The sequence below is a fragment of the Sylvia atricapilla genome, chromosome 11 (assembly GCF_009819655.1).
Source record: "Sylvia atricapilla isolate bSylAtr1 chromosome 11, bSylAtr1.pri, whole genome shotgun sequence".
Classification (NCBI taxonomy): Eukaryota; Metazoa; Chordata; class Aves; order Passeriformes; family Sylviidae; genus Sylvia; species Sylvia atricapilla.
In genome coordinates, this window is record NC_089150.1 from 18,387,312 (window position 1) to 18,410,451 (window position 23,140).

At 44.0% G+C, this 23,140-nt stretch overlaps 1 protein-coding gene across 2 annotated transcripts in view; it reads right to left on the minus strand.

Annotated features, from left to right (window-relative positions):
* Positions 1–23,140, minus strand: part of VGLL4 (vestigial like family member 4) — a 77,477-nt gene that overhangs the window by 36,808 nt on the left and 17,529 nt on the right. Inside the window, exon 1 of one of the 2 annotated variants that reach the window (XM_066326941.1) lies at positions 6,547–6,811. The exons of the other annotated variant lie outside the window; for it this stretch is intronic. Coding sequence (XP_066183038.1) covers positions 6,547–6,628 — 82 coding nt within the window. The 5' untranslated portion in view covers positions 6,629–6,811. Of the gene's footprint in view, positions 1–6,546; positions 6,812–23,140 lie in introns of those variants that run through there. 2 annotated transcript variants of the gene reach the window in all.

The window sequence follows — 23,140 nt, forward strand, 5'->3', positions numbered from 1 at the left end:
TTCTACCCCAGAGGCTGCTGGGCACTGCCCAGGCTCCCCAGGGAGTGGGCACAGCCCTGGGGCTGCCAGAGCTCCAGGAACTCCCAGGTTTGCCCAGGGTGGGAGCGCTGGGGTACTGGAGCTGGATCCATGGTCCCTGTGTGTCCCTTCCAGCTCAGGAGATTGTGTGACAGTGTGAGCTGAAGTCCCCCAAGCTCGCCTTACCCTACAGTCAGCACCAGCTACTCCTGCTGTTAAGACCAAACCTCTTGCAGCTCCATCCATCTGTGACATGAGCTTTACAAGTGGGCAGAGATAACCCTAATTAAGAGCTCAACTGCCTGTTCAGTGCCCTGGAGGATCCCTCTCCCCCCATCCCTCCCAGGACACACACCAGTGCTCCCTGAGCTATGGCTGAGCCCACTTGTAGGGCCAGGCTGAGAATGAGGACGCGTACAAAAGCCGTGAGATGAAGCACCAGGGCCAAGGCGCCCCCAGGAAATCCAGAGGGAGCCTGGTGGTGTGTGCTGCTGCCCCCAGCCCCATCCCACAGCTCTCCCCAAAGGCGGGGCCAAACAATGCCCCTGTGTGTGCAGCTCTCTGGAGAGCAATTTCCAGGGGATGATGCGGGCTGCAGGAAAAACTGGCTGGCTCTAAAGACTGAATTCGACCCCAAAGCCCTCACAGCTCTTTAACGCTGAGGAAGTATAAAGCCATTTTTGTAAACACTTCTCCAGGAACTTGTGTTCACCGCTACCTCACGGTATTATCAGTGAGAAATTATAGGCTCTGTCCTGCCCGGATTATTGTTAGTGTAAACAACTTCGCTGAATTGCTTGGCACTGTGTCTGCGTGCAGCATGTTCAAACTCTGCAGTCTATTCAGCCAAAATCAAATATAAAGGCCCATCTGTATTAAACCTCAAGAAGAAATTAATAGACAACTATTTTCATGCAAAGCAGATATTTTAAAAAGGCAAAGCCAATACATATGGATGAACTTTTTCATTCATAATTTTAGATGCCACACAATGAAGACTGTTGTTGAAGCTTTATTTTTTCTCTAACAGCTCTCCATACAATGCAGTGCATTGTTCAAACTCTGGAGCAATTTAAGCTTTTTCAATGTCTCCTAAAATCCCTGGATTTATATCCAAAGAGACCTGGCACTGTAACAAATTTGACTTGTGAGTAACAAGTTACAGCCTTTAAGCAAATTGCTCATTAACACAGAACTCAACTTACTGCTACAAACCTCACTACCTTTTATCTCAGGAAAAAAAATATGCTGCCTATCTTATCTCCAGAAAGCTGTGGGATAACACTCTATTATATTTGGGTTTTTAATTTCCTTGTTTGAGTTCTCAGTACAAATGCTGAACTAGCATCTAGGGTGAGAACAACAGAACTCCAGGGGAAAAAAAAAAAAGTTAAAGTATGACCTAAATCTATCCTGCCTTTGATGAACGAGGAAAATAAACCAAATTTTGATGTCAGTCCTGAAGAGGATATTCCCAACTTCATGCTAGGAGGAAATGAGCAAGGAAAGCCCAACTGTGAAGCTGGGGCCCTTTGTTTTTTTCCTGCAGATGAAAGAGATTGAAAATGCAAAACCCACAGAAAGTTCTATAAATGGGGAACCATTCTGTAGGTGCATCTTAATTTACATGGCTTTGAACAGAAGTTTTACACTGCACTACAAATAAGAACACCTAATTCGCCGTGAAGGAGATTCTTATCCAATTCTTTGCAGAAGAAAAGTGCTTTAAGGCATTTTACAGATTTAGAAATTAACCCAAACTTTGCAGTTAATAGGAAAACTGACGTTAGAGAAGGAGAAAAATGCAAGGTCAGCAGAGCAAGCTGATGGAAACTCTTCTTTAGAACTGCAGAAAACACGTTGCATTTTATTAAAAAGCAAACGAAGTTAGCAGGATGTTATAGCAAACATCTTTTGGGGAAGACAGACACATTTTCAGGATGCCTTGCAGTGCCCTGAGAGGACACCCAGCTCTGCAAGCCAAGAATGCTCCAGCCTTACAGGAAGTCAGTGAAATAATTATGTAATATGCCACTAACTAATGAAAGCTGTCCTGAAACCAAAAAGGGGTGTTTTGCTAGAAATCTGGATCCAATTTTCTTCATTTAAAAAAAAAAAATCCCAGTCTTCTGGACTATCCAGAGAACTCTGCATAACTATTTTGAGTGCTCCAAGTAACATGCCTGGGGGATTTCTTAGCATCTTATTGCATTTCTTTATACCTTTCCCAGCACAGCAGTTCCAGCCCTGAGAATGCAGCAATAACCCAGAGCATCTGAAACGGGGAGAGAGAGAGAGGAAGGAAAGCAGCAATCTGCCTTCCAACACAGCACCATCTGTGATAAACAGAATGAAATGAATCCGCCTGGAGACTGCACCTCCTCATGCATATTCCGTGGGAAAGCAGGAGCCAGAACTGGCTGGAGTCAAAGAGCAGCATCACCTGTGCTGTGTTCTGTTTAACTGAGCAGCCCATTCCCTCCCACACCGGGCTGAGGGGGAATGTTTGAGCTGCCCTGAAGTGAATTTCCACCACAAAAGCAAGCTGCAGATGCTGCAGCCCTGCAATAGCTGCCCGGATCAAGTGGCTGTCATTTGATAGGGAATGCCAGCCTGCCCCGGAGTGCTGCTGCTCCCTGGCCTCTGCACCTCGGCCAGGGCTCCGGGAGCTCCCCCATGACCCTGAGCTCATTAAGGAAGAAAACAATGATCTCAAAGATCCGCTCATTAAACTGGCCATTGTTGATCACTGGCAGCAAATGTTGAGTAGAAGAATATCAGATGTATTCACGCTAAAGATGAGCAGCCAGATGCCAAGGCAACAATTCTCTAATTACTTCTTTTCTTTCCCATTGCACCAGAACTGTTACAATAAATTGCTTGGAATGGTTGATCATCACTAACATAACTGTCATTTTCCATTGGTGAGGACTAACATTCCCATTTGAATGATTTAAACATTTTCTTTCACTGGAGAGGGAGATGAAACTCAAATGTCTTTTTTATGGGTTAAAAAACCATTTGTATTTTCCTCCAAAAGCATCAGGTGGATTTGAGATTTCCATGGGGCATCATGGGGGCTCAAAGCTAGTAATGAGATTAAGAAAACTCTCCAAAGGACACAAATAATCAGCGTAAAACAACCAACCTTGAGGAAGGCAAATGGCTTTATCCTGTGCTTCAGAGTTATGGACCCCCATTCTAAAACTCTTTCCCCACATTTCTGGTTACAATCCTTTTCCTGGCTGTGGCTGTTTTAATTACCTGAGTGTGCAGAAATTTGCAAGAGGCTACAAAGACACCTTTAGGACCCATTAGAAACCCAACCTCCCAACAAAAAATATAAGAACTCATCCCACATTTGAGAAAACAGTCAACTGTGGGTGAGGTTTCACCTGCAGAGCCAAACCTGCAGCACAGCCTCACTTTTGAATAACTCATGGGAGAATTTCCAGCTCTCCCATTCCCAGGCCAGCCCCAGCAGAAGGACATTCTGCTGCCCACATCTGTGTTATCACCATTTTTCCTCTTCCCCCAGATGGGGGGTGGGCCAAAATCAGAGATGTGTTCAATAAAGCAAACAGCACGTGGACAGTATTCCCATGCTGAAAACTCTGGAGTGTGACCATGAATGGCTGAGACAAGGCACAGCAGAGCTCTTTGGGATGCTCCCCTCCCAGGCAGGGAAGGCTCTCCAGGGCTGGCATTAACTCAGCAGCCTGCAGCTCACAGATAACAAATTGCTATCTGGGACTCTTGCTGGGCAAGAAAAAGCAGGATTCCTCTCAGGATGCAAATCACACTCCTCTGCTCCATGTCCAACTAAAGGGTTGCCAAATGCTCACAGTGGAGGAACTTTTTCCTATTTCTTCCGTATCAACACATCTCTGATCCACAGGCTGCTGCAAATCCAACCATTCCAGTGCCAGGAGAGTAAAAGCACCAGTAAACTTCCTAAGACACACTGACACATCTCACCAGCACAGAAATCATCTCAAAACCCAAACCCAAATGTTTCAAGAGGAATATAAAGGAACAAGGAAGCCATCTATTTCCTGAGGCCTCTAGGCCCATCATTCTTTCCTCTGAAATTTCAAACTTGTTTTCCCACCACACAATGCATTTGTATCCTCTCCTACACCTTCAAAAGTACTTTTCAGAAAGGCATCAATTTATAAGTAGTTCAAGTGTGACCTCCAATAAATCCTAATTAATTGAGTTTGAAAGGGTGTTTTGTTGTCAATATCATTACTACTGCCACAGTGTCCCTGGAAAGACAAGATCCATGGCTGCTGACACAACTCACTTATAAAATAAATACTATGGCAGAGGCCTGGAAGATCTGTAGGCATCTCTAAAACACCCTTTGAGTTCAGAGCAGATGTTGCCAGTGTTTACACTTTTCAAACCATTACGATATAAACACGTCACTATAAACACCACTGAAGTTTTGCTTTTCTTCTCTTCATTCTGTGTGTTTATTTTAGTATGAAAAATGTTAACTTCCAGAAGAAGGAAAATAGCAACAGATATTTAACCTAAACAAAAACTGCCTCAGTAGAGTGTATTCCTTAAGCTGTACTTTTGCTTTTGAACTATTAAAGCTAAGATCTGGTTAAATAATCATTACTGGAGAAGAGGGTGGGGAATTAAAAAGGAGGCTGGAAAGAATCTTCCATATATATTGGACATAATAACAATGAATTGAACTAATGAGCCAAAACTACAGGGCAACAAAAACTTAGTCAACAAAACACTCAGAAAGATGGATTACATAAATACAGCTTTGCATAAAATTCCACGGTCTTCATTAGAAGTTACCAACTGCTTCCAAAGAAAACACTAATTACTGCAGAGAGCGGTGAAAAAGTTAAAGGATCCTGAAATCAAAAAGTTATGGGATCCTGAAAGTTGTTTTTCTTTTGTTTTCTTTTAAACAAGTTTTCTTGCTCTAACAAAGCAAGAATTCAATTCCATGGAATGCCAGCTCTGTGTTATTCAGCTCAATCTGCTGTAAAACAGATATATACAAATACGTATATATCCAAATGAATATACATATATTTGTACAGGAAAGAAAAGGCAGGAAAGGAGGAGAAACAAAGATATTAACAGCACAACAGGGAGCCCCTGCACTTCCTGAAGGGCAGGAACATGGCCATGCTGCTTCAGGGATAGCAAAGACTGGCATTTCCCCAGTGACATTCAGCTCCCTGAGTTCTGTATCAGCCTTTCTGGGAGCAGTGTGAACAGCTATCTCCTCGGCCCGTGTACGCTCCCCATTGTTTCTTTCCTGACAACTCCAGCAAGTTTATTTTCCGAACGAACATGGAAAACCTTCCTGCTGAATCAGAAAAAAAAAAAAAAGAAAAGCTTTTCGCGGCGCTTGTGTGTGGCTATAGCAAACCCAGCCCCGCTGCCAAGCCGAATTAGCTCAGTGGTGCCTTTCTCTCCAGGCAAAGCCAAGCCATAACCGCTTCTCGCAGCCGCACGTAGAGAAAACTCCGCCGAGATTCACAAAGCTGATCCTGCCCCGGCACCTCCGGCGCCTTCCCGGCAGGGCCCGGAGAGCGGCCAGCGCCGGCCACGGCGGGGAATGGCCACGGCCCGGGGACACGGGGGACACTGAACACGGCCCGGGGACACACCGCACAATGGCCACGGCCCGGGGACACGGGGGACACACCGGCCACGGCGGGGAATGGCCACGGCCCGGGGACACGGGGGACACTGAACACGGCCCGGGGACACACCGCACAATGGCCACGGCCCGGGGACACGGGGGACACACCGGCCACGGCGGGGAATGGCCACGGCCCGGGGACACGGGGGACACACCGGACACAGCGGGGAATGGCCATGGCCCGGGGACACGGGGGACACACCGGACACCGCACCATGGCCACGGCCCAGGGACACACTGGACAATGGCCACGGCCCGCGGGCAAACGCCGGACACTCGGCCCCGACAGCGGCCGGGCCGGGCCCACGCGTGTCCGGCCGCGGCCCAGCCCCGCGGCGCCGGGAGAGATGGACAGACCCCAGGGGACAGACCCCGATATACAGACCCCAAGGGACAAACCCCCGACACACAGACCCCCGATACACAGACCCCAAGGGACAAACCCCCGATACACAGACCCCCGATATACAGACCCCAGGGGACAAACCCCGATACACAGACCCCAGGGGACAAACCCCCGCCCGGCCCCCAGCCCTTAGTGCCAGCAGTGCCGCCGGCGAGGGAAAGGAAAGTTGGCGCTGAAAACGCGGCTTGTCTTAAAAAAAAAAAAAAAAAAAAAAAAATCACATGGAAAGAAAGAAATCTCTGCCCTGAAACAAAGCTCAGACAACGGCCCGTGGGGCGTCCCGCACCGGTGATCTCCAAAAACATCCCCGCGGACAAACAAGAGCGAGCAGCGCTCCGAGAAGGATCCATCCCTGAAGGGATCCATCCCGCCCGTGCCAGGGATCCGTCCCCTCCCCGTGCGGCGGCACCATCGCCTTCCCGCGGCCAGCCACTGTTACCTTCGTAGCACAGGATGCCGATATTGTTGTTCATCTTGTCCAAGTACTGGTAGTTCAACAGGTCCATCCTCATAAACAGCATTTATCGGGCTGGCGGAGAGGAGCGGCTCCGGGAGGGGGAGGCAGACGGTGCCGAGGCGCCCCCGGCTTCCAAACGCCAGCAGAGGCCCAGCCTGGAGCGGGTCGGGCAGGGGGAGCGAGCTCCGACAGCCCGGAGAACGCGAGGAGAACGCGCTGCGGGCCGGAGGAGAAGCCGTGCGCGGGGGGGCTTCCCAAAGGTTCTTCCAAGTTTAAAAAAAATAATAATTAAAACTAAAAAAGGCGTGAAAGCGAAGCGAAGGCGGCGGGGCAGGCAGGCAGGCAGCAGGGAGCGCGCAGCCCGCTGCGAGCGCCGGCGCTGACAGCGGCAGTGGCCGGCACTGCCCGGCGGCCCCGCTGCCCACACGGCCCGGCCCGCCCCGCGCACGCGCCGCCCGCCGCCGCTGGGCGATCCGCAGCGCCCGGCACGGAGCGGCGGGACCGGGACAGGGAAACGGGGAAACGGGGAAACGACAGGGAAACGGGGAGACAGGGAAACGGGGAAACGGGGAAACAGGGAGACAGGGAAACAGGGAGACAGGGAAACAGGGAGGGCACGGCGCGTCACAGCCGCCCGCACAGGAAACAGCGGCAGGAGGAGGCGGCTGCGAGGGGAGGAAGCGGCGCTGAGGGGCCTCCTCCGGGCACGGGCGGCTTCGGGGGGGAAGGCGGCTGCTGCTTCTTTTAGTTAAAACTAATTCTGCCTCTCTTCGCTCCCCAGCACGGCCTCAGCGCCTTGCAGCGAGAAGCAATGCGGTTCTGCGGCAACAGCAGACATGGAATCACGGCACGGCACGGCAGGAATGATAAATGGAATCACAGGAATGAGAGAGACAATTAAAATAAAAGGCGTGAGGCAGCGGCTATTTCCCCGTGTATACAGTTTATATATAAATAGTTTTAAAAGGTTTTTCTCTGTGCATGTAACCAGGCATCGCACGCATTGCTGCAATTCCATCAGGGCACGGCCAGATGGGAGTTTTTAAGGGCTATTAGTGGTCACACATCCCGGGCTCTGGCTCTTTAGCAGCTGCCGGCTGAGATGACAGAGATGACGGAGACTGCTGCAGCTCTCTCATCTCAGGATGTGGGCTGCCCTTGTGCCGTCCCGACCTGGAGCACAAAGCTGCTCGCACAGATGTGCTCCAACATCCTGCCAGCAGCGCAGAACATCTGGGCGGGTGGCAGCATGTGCGAGCCTGATGGGCACCAGAGCCTGCATTTCCTGCGGCTGATACGAAAAGAGAACTAAAGAACGCGAATAGAATCCTAATTTTCCCTCTGCAGCTTGGAGCACATCTCATCCCTGCCCGTCTGGGATAGGGAATCGTCATGGTACACCAAAGGGCAGAACCAGCAAAACACTGTAATTTCCACGCTGAGAACTTCTCCCCTCTGCTAGAGAAGGGAAGGGATGACAGGACAGAGGCAACTCACAGAGTAACACTTTGTGACGGCACCTTGGCGCTGGGTATTTCAGTAAGAACGGGTATTTTAAATTTACTGCTGGTGTCTTACTGAATAATCTAAGGAAGATTGCCTAGAACATAAAGGTTTCTCCTTACCTGAGATACACAATGCTGAGGTAACAGCACATTCCTTGAATAGTATCTAATAAAAAGTTGCAGTTGTTTTGGAAAAGTTACAACCACACAGACCAAAGCAGCCCATAATATCTTCTACAAAGAGAAATATCTTTAATAAAGAGTAGTGTATGGTGGTTTTTAAGCAAGACACGAGAAGTTTTGGATATTTGTGCATGCTCAGAGATACTCTACACAAATCCATCAAATTAAAACAGCCATCTAACAAAGACATCAAGAGAAATCTGAGCCCTCGAAGACATAAACAACAATAAAAATTCACACCAACAACATTAAAAAAAGAGAGGCACATTTCTTCAGCATGAAATGCAAGTTGCTCACCAGTTTTAGGTATTTTGATAGGTACAGTTTTCAACATAGAGTGTCCCCGAATTCACATGAATGCAACACATTTATTTGGTGCTTGGGAAGGACACTAAGTATTCCATTTTTTCACTTTCAAATACTTAAATTTTCATGGGAGGGGTCGGTGATGAGGAAGAAAACACCATTTAAACTCCTTTAGAGCAGTGCTGTGTGAGACAGGGGTGCACAAATTCCAATTTGAATTCTCTATATTCAAAGTTTCATATTTCTCCAAGCTGTTTGGAAAAGTGTGGTTGGGTGTTGTCCACAAACCACTGACTACTTGGATGTGCTGTCCAGACACTAATAAAGGAGTTAATTCCTCTTTATTAGACCAGCAGTCACTGGTGTGCAGGTTTTTAGGCAGTAATGATCCCTGGTAGGTGAATGGCTTTCAGCATTTCAGTACGAACTCTGATTGGACTTGTCAAATGTTGCATAATGAACATGGTTCACAATAAATAATAATAAACTGGACCAAACACCGAGAGCTTCTTGAACTTCTAAATTAAAATATCTATGCTGAAAACAAGGCAATGCCTAGTGAAAGAGTGGGGGAGGCATTATCAATGTAAACTTAGCACTTAACATTGCATTTTAAACCCAAAATTCAAATTCTTAGGAAAACTTTCTTTGAATGAAAATTTTATCAGCTCGACGAATCCAAGTCCAGCAGACCTCAAATACTGTCAGGGTCAGTGTAAAGCACTTGGTTCCTGTCAGCAAATCCTCAATTCAGATTGCTGCTCCTCAGTCTGAGAGATCTTCCACTGAACTGGAACCAACAATCAGCGAATCAGCAGGCCAGGGAAAAAAAGCTGGTTTTCATCAGTTCCTTCTGCATCCTGATAGCTGCAAACACAGAGCTGAGCTATCTGTGCCTCTCACGGTCTGGAGCATTTCCTCTAGGACTGCACACTCCTGGCAGGGGATCCCAGCTGGGAGCCCACTGAACTCTAACACAACAGCAGCCTCTAGAGGTAACGGGACAGCCACGGCCTCCAGGGGCATTTATATGGCATTTTATTCTAATTATCCATCCCCCCGAGCAGGGCACAGGCAGCAGCCTCTCAGCGATCCCCTCTGCTTTGTTATAAATGACTATTATAAAGTTGGCTTTTCCCAAGGTGTGTGCTATACGATTAATAACTTTGTGGTAAGGATATAAGTTTTTATTTCTGCTGTTAGTAAAGAAAATTAGGCATAGTGGTAGTAGTGATATAGTATGCTTGTATCCCAGTCTGTTTGGCCGGAATATCATCCAATGAACATATAAAGAAGACTCTGCTATTGATACACCAGCTATCAGCATCTGCCATCTGAAGAAAGCACAGACCAAAGCCCAAACTGGAGGTGATAATGAAGACGCAGCCAAGAAACACGCAGCTCTAAAAAGGCAGACCCAAGGAGGGGCCATGCAAAACAGTCCCTGGAATATGGAAACTAGTTTATGGAAAAATATGAATATTCAACAGATTGATACAACAGAAAGGGTATTTAAAGAAAGCCTCTGAAATAGCAATTTATGGACTTGGCTAAATGCCGTACTTTGCTTTTTCCTTATCTCCTAATTGTCTTATCTTTTATTAAAACCTATTTCTTAAAATCTACCAAAAAGTGAATCTCATTTTTCACAACTTCAACACACAGAAAGCAAATTCAGTCTGCACACAGCATGTCTCACCGCCTCAGGAGGCACCAAAAGCAAAGTATGGCATGCAAAAAGAGCAGGTAGGGCACTACTGGCAATAACAGGACTTCGTGTAAAAATAAATACTTACAACTGGACATTATTTGTTCACCTGGGTTTTTGTAGGGAAAAAATTCTTAACAAATCAAGTGTGTGATATCAGATTTGACAGTGAGAGTTTAGATGGGGTTTAGAGCATTTGAACATGCACTGGGCTGCTTTAGAGCATCACAAACATACAGGGGCTGCTTTTTGCTTTGCCTTTTTTTTTGCCCTTCTCGACCCTTTCCTCCCTCTGCCCTCTGAGAAAATAAAATGCCTTTTGTGCCTGCACTCCACAACATCTTCCAGGGGGAAAATGGGCAACACAAGCTAAGAACCAACCCCACAGATGGGAGAAAACTGAAATTCCACCCATGAGGATCATCAGCAGAGAGCAACTCTTGAAACAGTGACCAGTTCTGCCACTGAGAGAAAAAATGGCATTTACAGAGGTGAGACCTACTCTGATATGTCTGAGTGGCCACACAGAGCTGCTGCTCAGCATAATTCCAATTTTGAGCAGGTAATTCATTATCAGCTGCAGCTCCTGAGGTCAGACAGGCACCAACTGAAAACCTCAATGCACGCCGAGGAGGAGGGGGAGGAATAAAGCAAGAACATTTAAAAACAGGTTTTACCTTTTTCCTTTCCCTAAGAAAAGGGCAGATTCAAGCTGAGGGTTGCTAGGTGGCGATGTGCCTGAAGGAAAAGGCTTTTCTTTTTCCACTGCAGTGAGTGGGAAAAGCTGCCCCCAACATCTCTGCTCTTGTATCTGTTAAACACACATTGCGCAGGAAAAAGCCAAAACAAAAACTCTCCTTGAAGCAAGCTGCGGTGTTTGCTTTGAAATCCATTCAGGTGTGATGAGGAAAAAAGAGCTGAAATGGACTGAACACACAGCAAACCCAGAGAAGGCATTGGAAAGGACAAGGAAAATGACATTTCCAGTTCCTTGCAAGCAGCAGTCTCAGCTGTGCCTGGGATCCGCACACACAGCTCTTCCCTCGCTGACTCACACACCACAAAAAGTAACTCCACACACTTCTGACAAAGCATGAAGCACTCACACCATGGAGAGAAGATATCAAAACACACATCATTTATTCACATCTGCATTCCTCCACTTTTTTTTTTTTTTCCCTTAATCATAAAGTTGCATTGCAAATAGATTTTAATCACACCAAACTACCTGTTCCCTTAAAATAAATCAATAATTAAGGAAAGCTCCACAAAGGACAGCATCTGAGCTCAAGCTGGTGCCTTCCTGTTTTACCTGTCCCCTAGTTAAAGGTTTCAACAACATTACAGAACACAAAAGGTGCTTTTTTAATTGTCACTGGAGCTTCTCAAGACTGAAATAGGAAGCTTACACCCAAAATCGACTTGTAACAAAATAATTTGTGTATTCTGTCATTCTTGTCATAACCTAAACTTGGGGAATGCTGCTTAAAAAAAAATAAAAAAAAAAACAAGCACAGCATTATCTAGTGAAGAAATGTGTTTATTTTAATTTCATTTTTTTTATTTATGAGTGTATGTCACAAAGTGCTGGGTAACTCACTATAAGAATCTCCACGGAACAAAATGCCAGGAAAACCAAAAATACAGCAATGCCTAAGAATGCCCAGAGTTGGAAGCACTTGTAGGGCCCAGGGAGAGATGGTAATGGCTTGTCTGGCCTGGCAGATGGATTTTTTAAAAGATTTTTCCTTAATTTTATTTTTTAAAAAATGCCTTGCTGTACTGCAGTTCTTGTTCTGTACCACTCACTTCTTTAAAGACACACAGATCTTTAAACAGCAGCTCACTGTGATGGTGAATCAAAATTTCACATCACTTGCTTGTAAATACTGAGCGGTTTAGGACCAGCTATTTCATACCAGATGAGAAAATTCCATGGGATTTATCAACTCAAAAAGTTTTTTGGTTAATTAAAACCTGCCCTCCTCAGCAAGAATCATTTGTCTCCAAACTAAACACTCTCCTTGTCCTTTTCCAGGAAAGGCAGAACCCAAGGCAGGACACAGACAGAGCTCTCCCTTGTAAGGTTTTTGTGGGGTTTTTGGCCAAAATCACATTTAATTCTGGGTGAATATATAAAATAGGCACCGAGGTGCTGGGTGAGATTTCTGGTTTATCAAGAATATTGTCCATTTCTCCCTGGTGTCTTGCAGCTCTCGGCTTGCTGGTGTTTTTTTTCTCTTTTTGTTTTCTTAGAACACTTCAAAAAAACGCAGCTAAAGCACACAACAGATCAATCTAGTTTATCTGGGTGGGAAAATTGTTATGTGCTAATTAAAAACTTGATAATCTTTAAACCGTTATTTGCATACTAATTTAAATTTCTGAAGGGTTGATGATAATCACAAACATAATTCAACTTGAACTACAAAGAGTCTCGAACACCACCAGAGCCTCCAGATGCAAACAAATGCCATGCCCTGATACTGTGGCAGCAGGGCAAAAAAATTACTTTATATTCTTCCAGTATGAGAAACGAGAGGATAAAAAAAAAGAAATTTTTTTAAAAAAGAGTGATTACTAAAGAAAAAAAAAAGCCTATTTTAAGTCAGCTTGATGCTCAGGCATCTAAACCACTTTTAGCTTAGGAAAATGAGGAGCCAGCCCGTGTTTAGAGGTTAGATTTCAAAATTACCGTGCATATCCCTCAGCTTTGGGAAGAAGCAAATCCAGTTTGCAGAAGCCACTAATTATAGGGTTTAGAAATAAAGCAGAGAGCTCTGAGATTGCTAAAGTCTTTGAAAACATTTCCCCTTATAGCTCACTTGGCAAGACATAAAATACACTTTTTTAATATAAATATATAAATATATATCTAGGGCCTAATTGAACTTAGATGTCAACAAATGTAAAGACGTAGAGCCGACCTTGCTTGTTGAATATTCCAATAATTAAAATCACCTTAGAAATGAGATAAAAGCAGCATTCCCAATGCTGTCCAGGCACTAAAATCAATCACAGCTTTCCTTAAGAAACAAAATAATTTGGGCTTCTGCACATCACAGCAATTACTCACCCCGAATTTTAAGATTAAAATATTAATAAGTACCTATTGCAAAACCCAATTATATAACTTGCAACCTACTCCACTAAATGAAAATGAGATTTCATTCAAACTCTAAGGCTGTTCTTTTCCAATTGAGGATCTTGTTCTCTATTATTTTAAAAGTATTTGATCTTAATAATATTTTTTTACCACACCAAAAAACGAACCAAACAAAAACCCACCCAAACAAAAACCCCAAAAAGAACACAAAACCAATCTTAAACACACTCTTACTTATCCCAAATTTTAGTGCTCACAAAAACCCAGCCACTCAAAGAACCTTTGCTGAGGATGCTGAGGGGTGTCCTCTGGATCAACAGAAGGAAAAAAAAGAAAAAACAAAGAAAACATGGAAAAGAACAACGCCTTTGAATTATTTAAAATATCAATATAAAAAGAGTCTGTTTTATTATATAACTATATAATATATCATTTGTTCACACACATGACTGTGTGCATGGTTCTGTAGCACACAAGTGGAATGGTATAAATTATCCTGATTCCACTCAATCCTGCAGAGGATGTCCTTGCTGTCCAGAAGGACAAATTCAGGTCTCAGAAATAGCGAAATAATCGTGAAAAACTTCACAAAATCAGTGACAAACTCTCCCCCTGCTCCAGTGTTGGGAGGCTCCAGCCTCCCAACACTGCTGCTCACCAGCCATGCAGGGAGTGGAAGCTGAAACCCTTTTTCCAATGGATCAAAGTCACCATTTCCAATTCTGCAGGTACACGAGGCATTTCTCCTTCCAAAAATGAAACCTGGAGAAGGCTGAAAATTCCCCACCAAAACTATTTCTCACTGGAATCAACACTAGCTTTTTTTAAATTGTGCTTTTGCTGTTTTCACTCTAAAAAGAAATAGAGAAAAAAAAAGGGGGGGGGGGGTGTTTCACGTTTTGGATTTAAAAAGACATTTATTTGTTACTCAGCTTTCTGACAAACCAGTAAAGCCTGTATTTACATTTCCCATCACTTCCTGGATTAAAAGAGACATTTATTTGTTGTTAACTTCCAGCTTTCTGACAAACCAGTAAAGTCTGTATTTACATTTCCCATCACTTCCCCTCTGCCAGCTCTACCCTGGTTTTCTTAGGGATCACACAACCATCACTCACCACCTTTAAAAACATTCTCTAAACCAAATTTTTGGCTTTTCATTTACCAAAAAATCATCAAAATCTGCCTCTGGTGAGCACTGCCTGTGCCACCGGCTGTCCTCAGCATCCCATGAGGAATCCCAGGTGCTGCAGGAAATGGCAGTGAGCACAACCTGAGCTTTGTCATGTCTTAGCACTTGGCTTGTTTTTTAACCCAGAGGCAGAAAGGATTACAGCTACCAAATTTTAACCACCAAAAAAAAAAAAAAAGGCTTGGCTGTGCAGATTTGTGGGGCTGTATCAGGTTTTTTTCCCCGCAAGGGAAACGTGGTGCTCACATTCACCACTCCTTCACTTCCTGAAATTCAGCGTGTCCTAAATGCAACAAATATTCCAAATATTCCCAAAACTTCCTCAGCCTGGAGATAGTTTAAAATACTAAAATATTTTCCATCTTAACATCCCGTTTCACTCACCTACAAGCTCCTCCCTCACCTTCCAACAGTCTCAACACCTTCCTCAAGCTGTCTTCTCCAACCACCCTAAACCCATCCCTCTCTTCCTGAAAAAAGAACTTTTCCCATCAATGCCACCTTACCCGGAGTCCCCCATCCTGTCTCACCAAATTTCCTCATCAAAGATTAATTCTTCATGACCCAGGTTTTAAAATTCCCTGTTTCCTGGCTTTAAATTCCCTAGGTCAAAGCACACACAGCACCAAAAAATCCTCAGTCATGGGATGCTGGAATCCCAAAAATGAAGTGACACATCACACCCTCAGAGCACCCCCTCATCTCTCCCTGTCTCCATCCTTTTCTTCTTGACCTTTTATTTCCTTTCTCTTGAGCTCCAGGTGCTCTCAGATGCATGGACTCAATGTTTGCTTCTCTTACTCAGTGATATTCCACCTTCTTTCCAAAAAGCTGGAAAAATAAATATTCCTGGGTGTACTAGAAGTCTCGTCCACCTCCTTCCAGAGGACAAGAGTAAAACAGGGATTATTTTGTGTCAGACTGGTGGCTAAAGAGGAAAAAGTTCTAATGGTCCCACTGAGATGAAATTCCCCTATCAGCAAATCCTGATTCCCAAGCAAGGAAAAAAATTAAAAAATCAACTGTAGGTGACGAGCTGGGCTAATTACATAAATCAGATTCTTGCCAAAAACTTCTGGGCTTGCTGCTTGCAGGAGTTGGAGGAATTTTAGTGTCACATGAAGCCGAGTGCAGGGGCTGGGCCAGGAGGAGGAGGCACATCCCTGGTGTCAGGGGTTCATCTGCTGGACAGACAGACAGGGAAAGACACCCACCAAAGCCCAAACCCCCAGTTCAGCACCTTCAAATGGAGTTTGTGTCAGCCCTGGGCAGCTGCTCCTGCAGCTCCAGAATTCACACACGCCCTGCCCAGCTGCTTTGCTGCATTTCAATCATAATTTCAAACATTCATTGAAATATTTAAATTAATATTTTGATATTAACGCCTGTATACTGGTGTTTAAATTAAAAGTGATATCTTTGTATTTATATATTAAATTCATATTTAATGTAATCCTAATCAACAACATTGATAAGAACAATTTGACATTTATATAACTGTGTATAAAATAACTGTATTAATAATTTCATAAAGTTAACACTTTTTTCTGCAATAAACGTTAATTTATTAATGAATTTAATTTAATAAAAAGCCCCAAATCCTGAGCAGGGGACACTCTATTCTTTACATGTCTTAGGAATCAATTTTCAGAATAAATCTTGTAATATATAATTTTTAAAATATAGAAATGTTTAAAGAGTATTGCTCCTTTTTTTTTTTTTTTCCCCTCCAGGTTCTTTATGTTGCAACTCCATAATATTGCCAAGTTTTGCAATGCTGATGCTTTTCTTAAAGGCTCATTTCTCCCATGGGCACATGAAGATACTGCACATAATTAGGTTTTTTTCCAGCTTTTAAATCTAAAAAAAAAAAATCATGTAAATTAGAGATCAAGGCGAATCCACGAGTTCAGAACTGGAAATGGGTGAAAACTTTTGAACTGAACATTTTTGAAGGCCGATTGTGAAGTGCCAAAAATGTTTGGGTTGGGCAGAACAGCACAACTTTTTACAAGTGTAGATGGATAAACTGTCAAAATCCATTTTCTCCTTTGGTGTCCCATTCACCAAATGCACTCAGCCCCGTGGAGATCTTCTGTCTCAGAACAAATTCAAAATTCACTACCTTGAGCTTTCTCTGAAGTCAGACACTTAAACACCAGAACACAGTGGAAGAAATGATAAATTTTTTTATTATATATAAAGAGAAGAATGCACCTAAACCGAAGCCACGTGATCAGGATTTTTACTTTTAAAAGGTGAATTTTCTAACACTGAATACAGACAGATCAGAAATATCACGTGAGCAGAATTTCTGTCTGCAAGGAGCAGTGCAAACACGAATATTCAGTTTTCACCTGAGGCAAGTATCCACCTCTGTGGCAGCTGGAGAAATTCGGGCAGGAAGATGAGATTTCCCTGCAGGCACAGAAGCCAGTCAGATCCTGACTGTGCAGGGCCCACGCCTTGCTTTCATCCACTCTCCTAATTACAAATAAAAACTCTTGGGCTGGTTATTCCTTTCAGGCAGAACCTGTCTGACCTGTTCATGCACTGACAGTGGATTTAAAAAGCCACCAGCCAGGGGAGAAGCTTTATGAAAGGGACCTTGGTGGAATGGAACACCCACTAACCACAAGCAGTGGTAAAAAAAAAAAAAAATCTACATTTTTCTGTTGTCAGCCTTCCTCCTGTTCCTGATAAATATTTGAGTATGAAGAGAGCAGAAATGGCATTAATGGGATTGCACTGGGGTCAGTGAACGGCTCCTGATGCCACTGTGCCCTACTTCTGACAGGGGACAAGCAAAATAAATTTCGGCTGCAGCTGCCAGATGATCAGACAGACACAAGCATGCAAACCTGAAGAGATGACATAAAAAAGAGCTCAGTGGGAACACACCAGAGCGCAGGCAGACAACAATATTCAAGTTTTTATTACAAGGTGAGACTGCACTTGTCACATGGGTTTGCCAGCTTGCCTCTGCTCCGTTTTAGATGGATAAATCTTCCAGACTGGGCTCTGCAGACTCCTCTCTTTACCTTTGGATAGAAATCCAGATTCTTCCAACACAGAAGGTTTGATCTTACAGGAAAGTGAAGCAGTTTTTACCCTCTGCATGAGAGAGAAGCAGCCAATTCTTGCCTGTACATCCCGATCTGCAAGCCCAGCACTCCAGACCAGAAAATTCCAGGGTATTTATCAACTCAAAAAGCTTTTTGGTTAATTAACACCTGCCCTCAATCAGCAAGAATAATTTGTCTCCCACCTCAAACTAAACCTGCTGTCCTTCCACAGCCTTTTTCAGGTGGGAATCTGGGCCAGGAAAGGCTGTGTGAAATGTTGCTGCCCTTTGGGAAAAGCTGGTTGAGTTACAGATCTTGGACATTCCTAGATTTTTGTGACCCTTCAAACATCTCAGGGAGCACAATCTGCTCCTTAACTTAGCTAAAAAAAAAACCCCACAGCCTGACTTTGGTGTCAGGAAGATGTCCTTGCACAGTTTCTCTGATCAAATATAAGAAATCAAATACAAGAACGAGGTCTCCACGTCCACGAATCTCAGGATAATTAGAATTAATTACTGTTCATGGCAATGAGCCCCATTGGCAAGGCAGCAGCCTCAGTATAAAAAACCTGCAGTGCAGATGATGCCAAGATCAAAGTTCACCTCACGGAGTTATCAGCAGCAGGATGCAGCTACAAAGGGAAACTCTCCCTCTGTTCTATCAGATATGCCAACAGATTCTCCCTGTGCACACATCATTTCCACAGGGAACACCAAAAGAACACAAACCAGGTGCCTGTTGATTTTCCTCAACAAATAATCCTCCCAGCTCCAAAGCCACTAAAGTCCTTGATATTTCGTCAGGCTGCAGCAGATTTGCCACAAGTAAATTCATGTCACTGAAATGAAAGCAGGAGCTCAGTGGAGCAACACTCACACATCACCCCTGGCAAAACTCCTGCCTCGATTTTTATTCCTATGGAATTTTATGGCACCAAGCAATTCCATCTCTGTGAACTGTATTCCATCTTAACACTCCTTTGTTTTTTTCCCTCCCTGTGTACATGTGGAACACGAATTTTTGAAGCTTAACCCAACCCTCACAGCCTGGCTCCCACTGCAGTCACCGCTCTCAGCTCATCCTCATTTACTGACAGATTGGATTTTACACCCCACTTTCTGCTCAGGTTCTCCACACACTGAACAAACACCGAACCCTCAGAGCTCTGTCAGCCTCACAAGTTTTGGCAAAACGCGCTCAAGTTTCTCTCCAGCCAGACCAACTCCAGAGACAACCATCACAGCACAGAGTATTTCAACACCACCGTTCCTGTTGAGCTGATTTAGGTTGTGTTTTATACTCCCAGACCAGCTCAGCTTAAAGCCTGCTCGATTTAGCTTTCCTTTGCTTTGCTGGAAGATTGAATTCGTGTCTGTGCAGTGAAGACAATCCCAAAGAAACCAATTAGCTACACCAGGATTCAGCATCAGAGCAATCTCCCAGCACCGCCAGAGGTTATCAAACACCCAACAGCTCGCAAAGGTCCACAGAAAAAAAGATCCTGTTGTTCCTGTGCTCACACTGACCCCCAGCAAACTCTGCATTGACCTGAGGCCGTGGAAAAGGCTCCCAAAATTGAGTGACAGCCCCGGGATTGTGGCTGTGGAGTTTGGATAGAAGTGTGTGATCTCACAGGGTGCAAAACTCACAGTTTAAGGGTTCAGAATACAGTAATAGAGATAGAAAGCCAGATGGAGGATTTAGGGCGGAGGCCAGTCCTCCTTTTTCACCTTCTCCTTCCTGGGTCTGGGTGGGATTTTGTAATTGGGTAGAAAAATCCTCATTGTGGGCCACGGGTGGTTGGTTATTGGGTTAAAAGACAAAACAATTTAGGTGTCATTTCTTAATTGGGCAGTTTGTGCTTAAAAGGCCTTGTAGAGAGAGAGAGACAGAGGCATTTTTCACTTTGTGAGCCAGAGCTCACAGCTTGTGAGACTGTGACACAGACAAGAATTAATAAACATCTGAGTCCGAACACAAAACCCATCTCTTGAGCATTTAATCCTGGCTCTAACAGAAAACAAGATAAAAACCCCACAAGATACTATAAAAAAGAGAGACAAGTCGGTTTGCTGTGTTGCATAACAAAGGTTGAAAATAACTCCTGCCCCTGTGGATGCCAGCATTGGGCAATGCTGCTCAGGAGAGGCTCAGCACAGCAGCAGCTGCAGACAGACAGGTCCCAGTGCAGGGTGTCAGCAGATGACACAAAAATCCCAATGGAATCATCAAATTCTCGTCTTCGCACACTCACATATCCCCTCTGATACTCCAATTCTAAAGATTCCTCTTGGTCTGATCTGAGTGGACTGCAGTAAAAGCTCTGAAGATTGGAATCAATTAAAATATTTTCCATTGATCCTGTGTATGCTAATGATATCAGTGAACTCACGGAACTGATGCTGCAGTGTCAGGAGAACTTCCCAAAGTTGGTTTCCTGTCTTGGTTTCCCAGTAAAATCGATCATACACAGCCTAAAACTGGGAACAAGCTGGGAGGGGATGTGCTGATGACACGGCAGCATTTGTCATGCTGTTATTTCATCCCTCATATTATTATTTTATCCCCAGCACTGCACAGCACAAACTGTTGTCACTGATTTAAATCACAACAGATTCAACACCTCCTTCTCAGTGCAGTGACAAACCCAAACCCCACAGTCTGAAAAAAACAATTATGGGCTAAAATATGATTGTAGCAGACTTCAAGAAATGACGTTGCAGCTCTTAAAGGAACTTTGAAGTTGTCAATTCTTTTCTCCCCAACCTCCAGCTTTATTCCCTGTGGAATTCCCTGTGCTTCACCAGTTTCCTTCTCACACATTTACTTCAAAAGCACCTGGATATTAAACCTTATGAAATATTTAGATATCGAAATATTTTATACTAATATATCTAAATGACATTTATATATCAATATATATTAAAGACATATAAATAATATGTATATATAAATAATATTTAAATATCTATAAGAATAATGGGCTAAAACACCATGGCAAAGAAATTGTGCTAATAATTTTCTGGCACAGGACAGCCTTGTCCTTCCTTCCATCCCATTTTCACCATTCTCACCTCTTCTTTCACTCACTGTTAGAATTCTCCACCTTCAATTATTTACTATTTCAACAAAATGCAGAAGAAATTCTCATTTTAAAAAACAAATTAACTATTGTTGAAAAACATTGAATATTTTAAATGTTTAATGACCTTAATAACAATTAATTTCTGTGCAATCAAAATAACCTCGGTTACCTGACAAATGGTATTATGTGGATTTCCTTAGGGCCATGCAGAATCAAGGACTCCAATTCACATGGAACATTTAATTAAATAGCTGGCCCATGGAATTTAATTGCAATAAGTTGCACACTGATTTGCAGCCTCCAATCTATTAATCACAGACCACTACTTTCATAATGGCAGGTGGAAGGAAAATTAAAAATAAAACCTCAGAGAATGCAGAGAGTAAAGTGAAAGAGACCTTAAAAAACAAAATCTTCATCTACAGCTTCTATTTCTCAAAGGAAACATCAGTTATTCTACCAGAGAAATTATTTCTCCTCTCTGTGTTTTAATAATCAAAAGAAGTCACGAGGCAGCATCATTTGCATAAATATTTTCCCCTTACTTCAATGAACATGCAATTTAAGCCATTTAAAAAGGAGAATTCTGATCCCCTTCCAACTTAGTGAACAACAGGAATCGAAAGAGGAAAGGGAAACAAGAAATTGGTAAAAATATATTCGGAATCTGTCACGTCAGAAGGAAAAAACTCTATCTCAGCCAAAGCCAGGACAGAATCCAATCTGAGAAATAAATCAACGTTCTTCCTTTCTCTTTAAGTAGTTTACAGAACTCTTTCTTTAGTACTTTACAGCTGGTAATTGAAATGACTGCAGTGCTCCCAGAACCTGCTGCTATCAATACCTGAAATTGTGAGGGGAGCACAAGGGCACAGAGCAGTGCTGGGCAGGGGGAAAAAAAAAAACCAAAAACCTACATTTTTCTGTTATCAGCCTTCCCCCCGTTCCTAAATAATATTTGAGTATGAAGAGAGCAGAAATGGCATGAATGGGATTGCACTGGGGTCAGTGAACGGCTCCTAATGCCACTGTGCCCTACTTCTGACAGGGGACAAGCAAAATAAATTTCGGCTGCAGCTGCCAGATGATCAGACAGACACAACGCAAACCTGAAGAGATGACATAAAAAAGAGCCCAGTGGGAACAGTGGATTTAAAAAGCCACCAGCCAGGGGAGAAGCTTTGTGACAGGGACCCTGGTGGACTGGAACAGCCACAAACCACAAGCAGTGGTAAAAAACATCTGCATTTTTCTACTGTCAGCCCTCCTCCTGTTCCTGATGAATATTGGGAGTATGACAGAGCAGAAAGTGGCATGAATTCCATCAGAGTGCAGGCAGGGAACAATACACAAGTTTTTATTACAATATGATATTGAACCTGTCACATGGGTTTGCCATCTTGCCTCTACCCTGCCTACAGATGGATAAATCTAATCCTGAAGATTAAATTTATCTTTCAATTGGAAAAAAAAATTTAAAATTGCAAAAATCAAAGCCAGTAGAGCTCCAGAGATTGCCTTAAAGCCATTGAGAACGCACTAAATGCTAATTTCTCACATGATCTCTGCTGTGACACAGAATTACCATGTCAAATCACACTGTGCCCCTGGCTGTCCAGGTGGGTCTGGTGAGATTGGGCTGGCTCATGACAGCAGTGAAGAGAAACCCATTAATCTCCTTGCTGAGGTCAGCCCAGAGCCCTGAGCTGTGCTGGCCCTGGGCAGCCAGGAGCCAGCCTGGCCACAGAGCTCCAGGAACCTCCAAAGGCCAAGCATCTCTCCTGGGGAGTGTTTCCTCACCTGAGATTGAGGTGGTTTGAAGTCCTTGGCCCTCTAAAAGCCCTGAGTCGCGTCGGTGTAAAAAGCAGAGTCCTCAAGGTTTGTTTTCAGGTTTCTCATGTTGTTTATTATTTGGTATCTTCAGAATTTTCTCTGCTCCCAGCCGAGGTCCTGACAGCAGCTGGGACACGAGGTGACTGCCCACAGATGGGATGTCCCCTAACATTTATACAGATAACTACGTGTGGGTTATTTACTATTTTGCACCAATGCCCAGTGCCCACACTAAAAGTGTCATTTCTACTTTGCTCCAATCCACTCTGACTACTTTGTGCCATCACCACCCCAAAAGATAGAGGACGAGGAAGAAGGAGAAGGACATGAGGTACCACCCAAATTCCACCATCTTGTCCCCATTTACCTTTATTCTATAAACCCTAAAACTACTGAATTTTGTATCTTCTGCTGTACTAAACTACTGTTTTCACATTCCAGTGGTTTGCAATTCCTCTCCCCTGGACTAAAATCAAACCTGGTGTTTTCCTGGGCTCTGTGCCAAGGTCTCCAGCCCCCTGGACCAGCTCCACACCCTGTCCAGGGCTCCAATTCCCTTCCTTGGTCCCAGCTCATCCAAGGGGATGTCC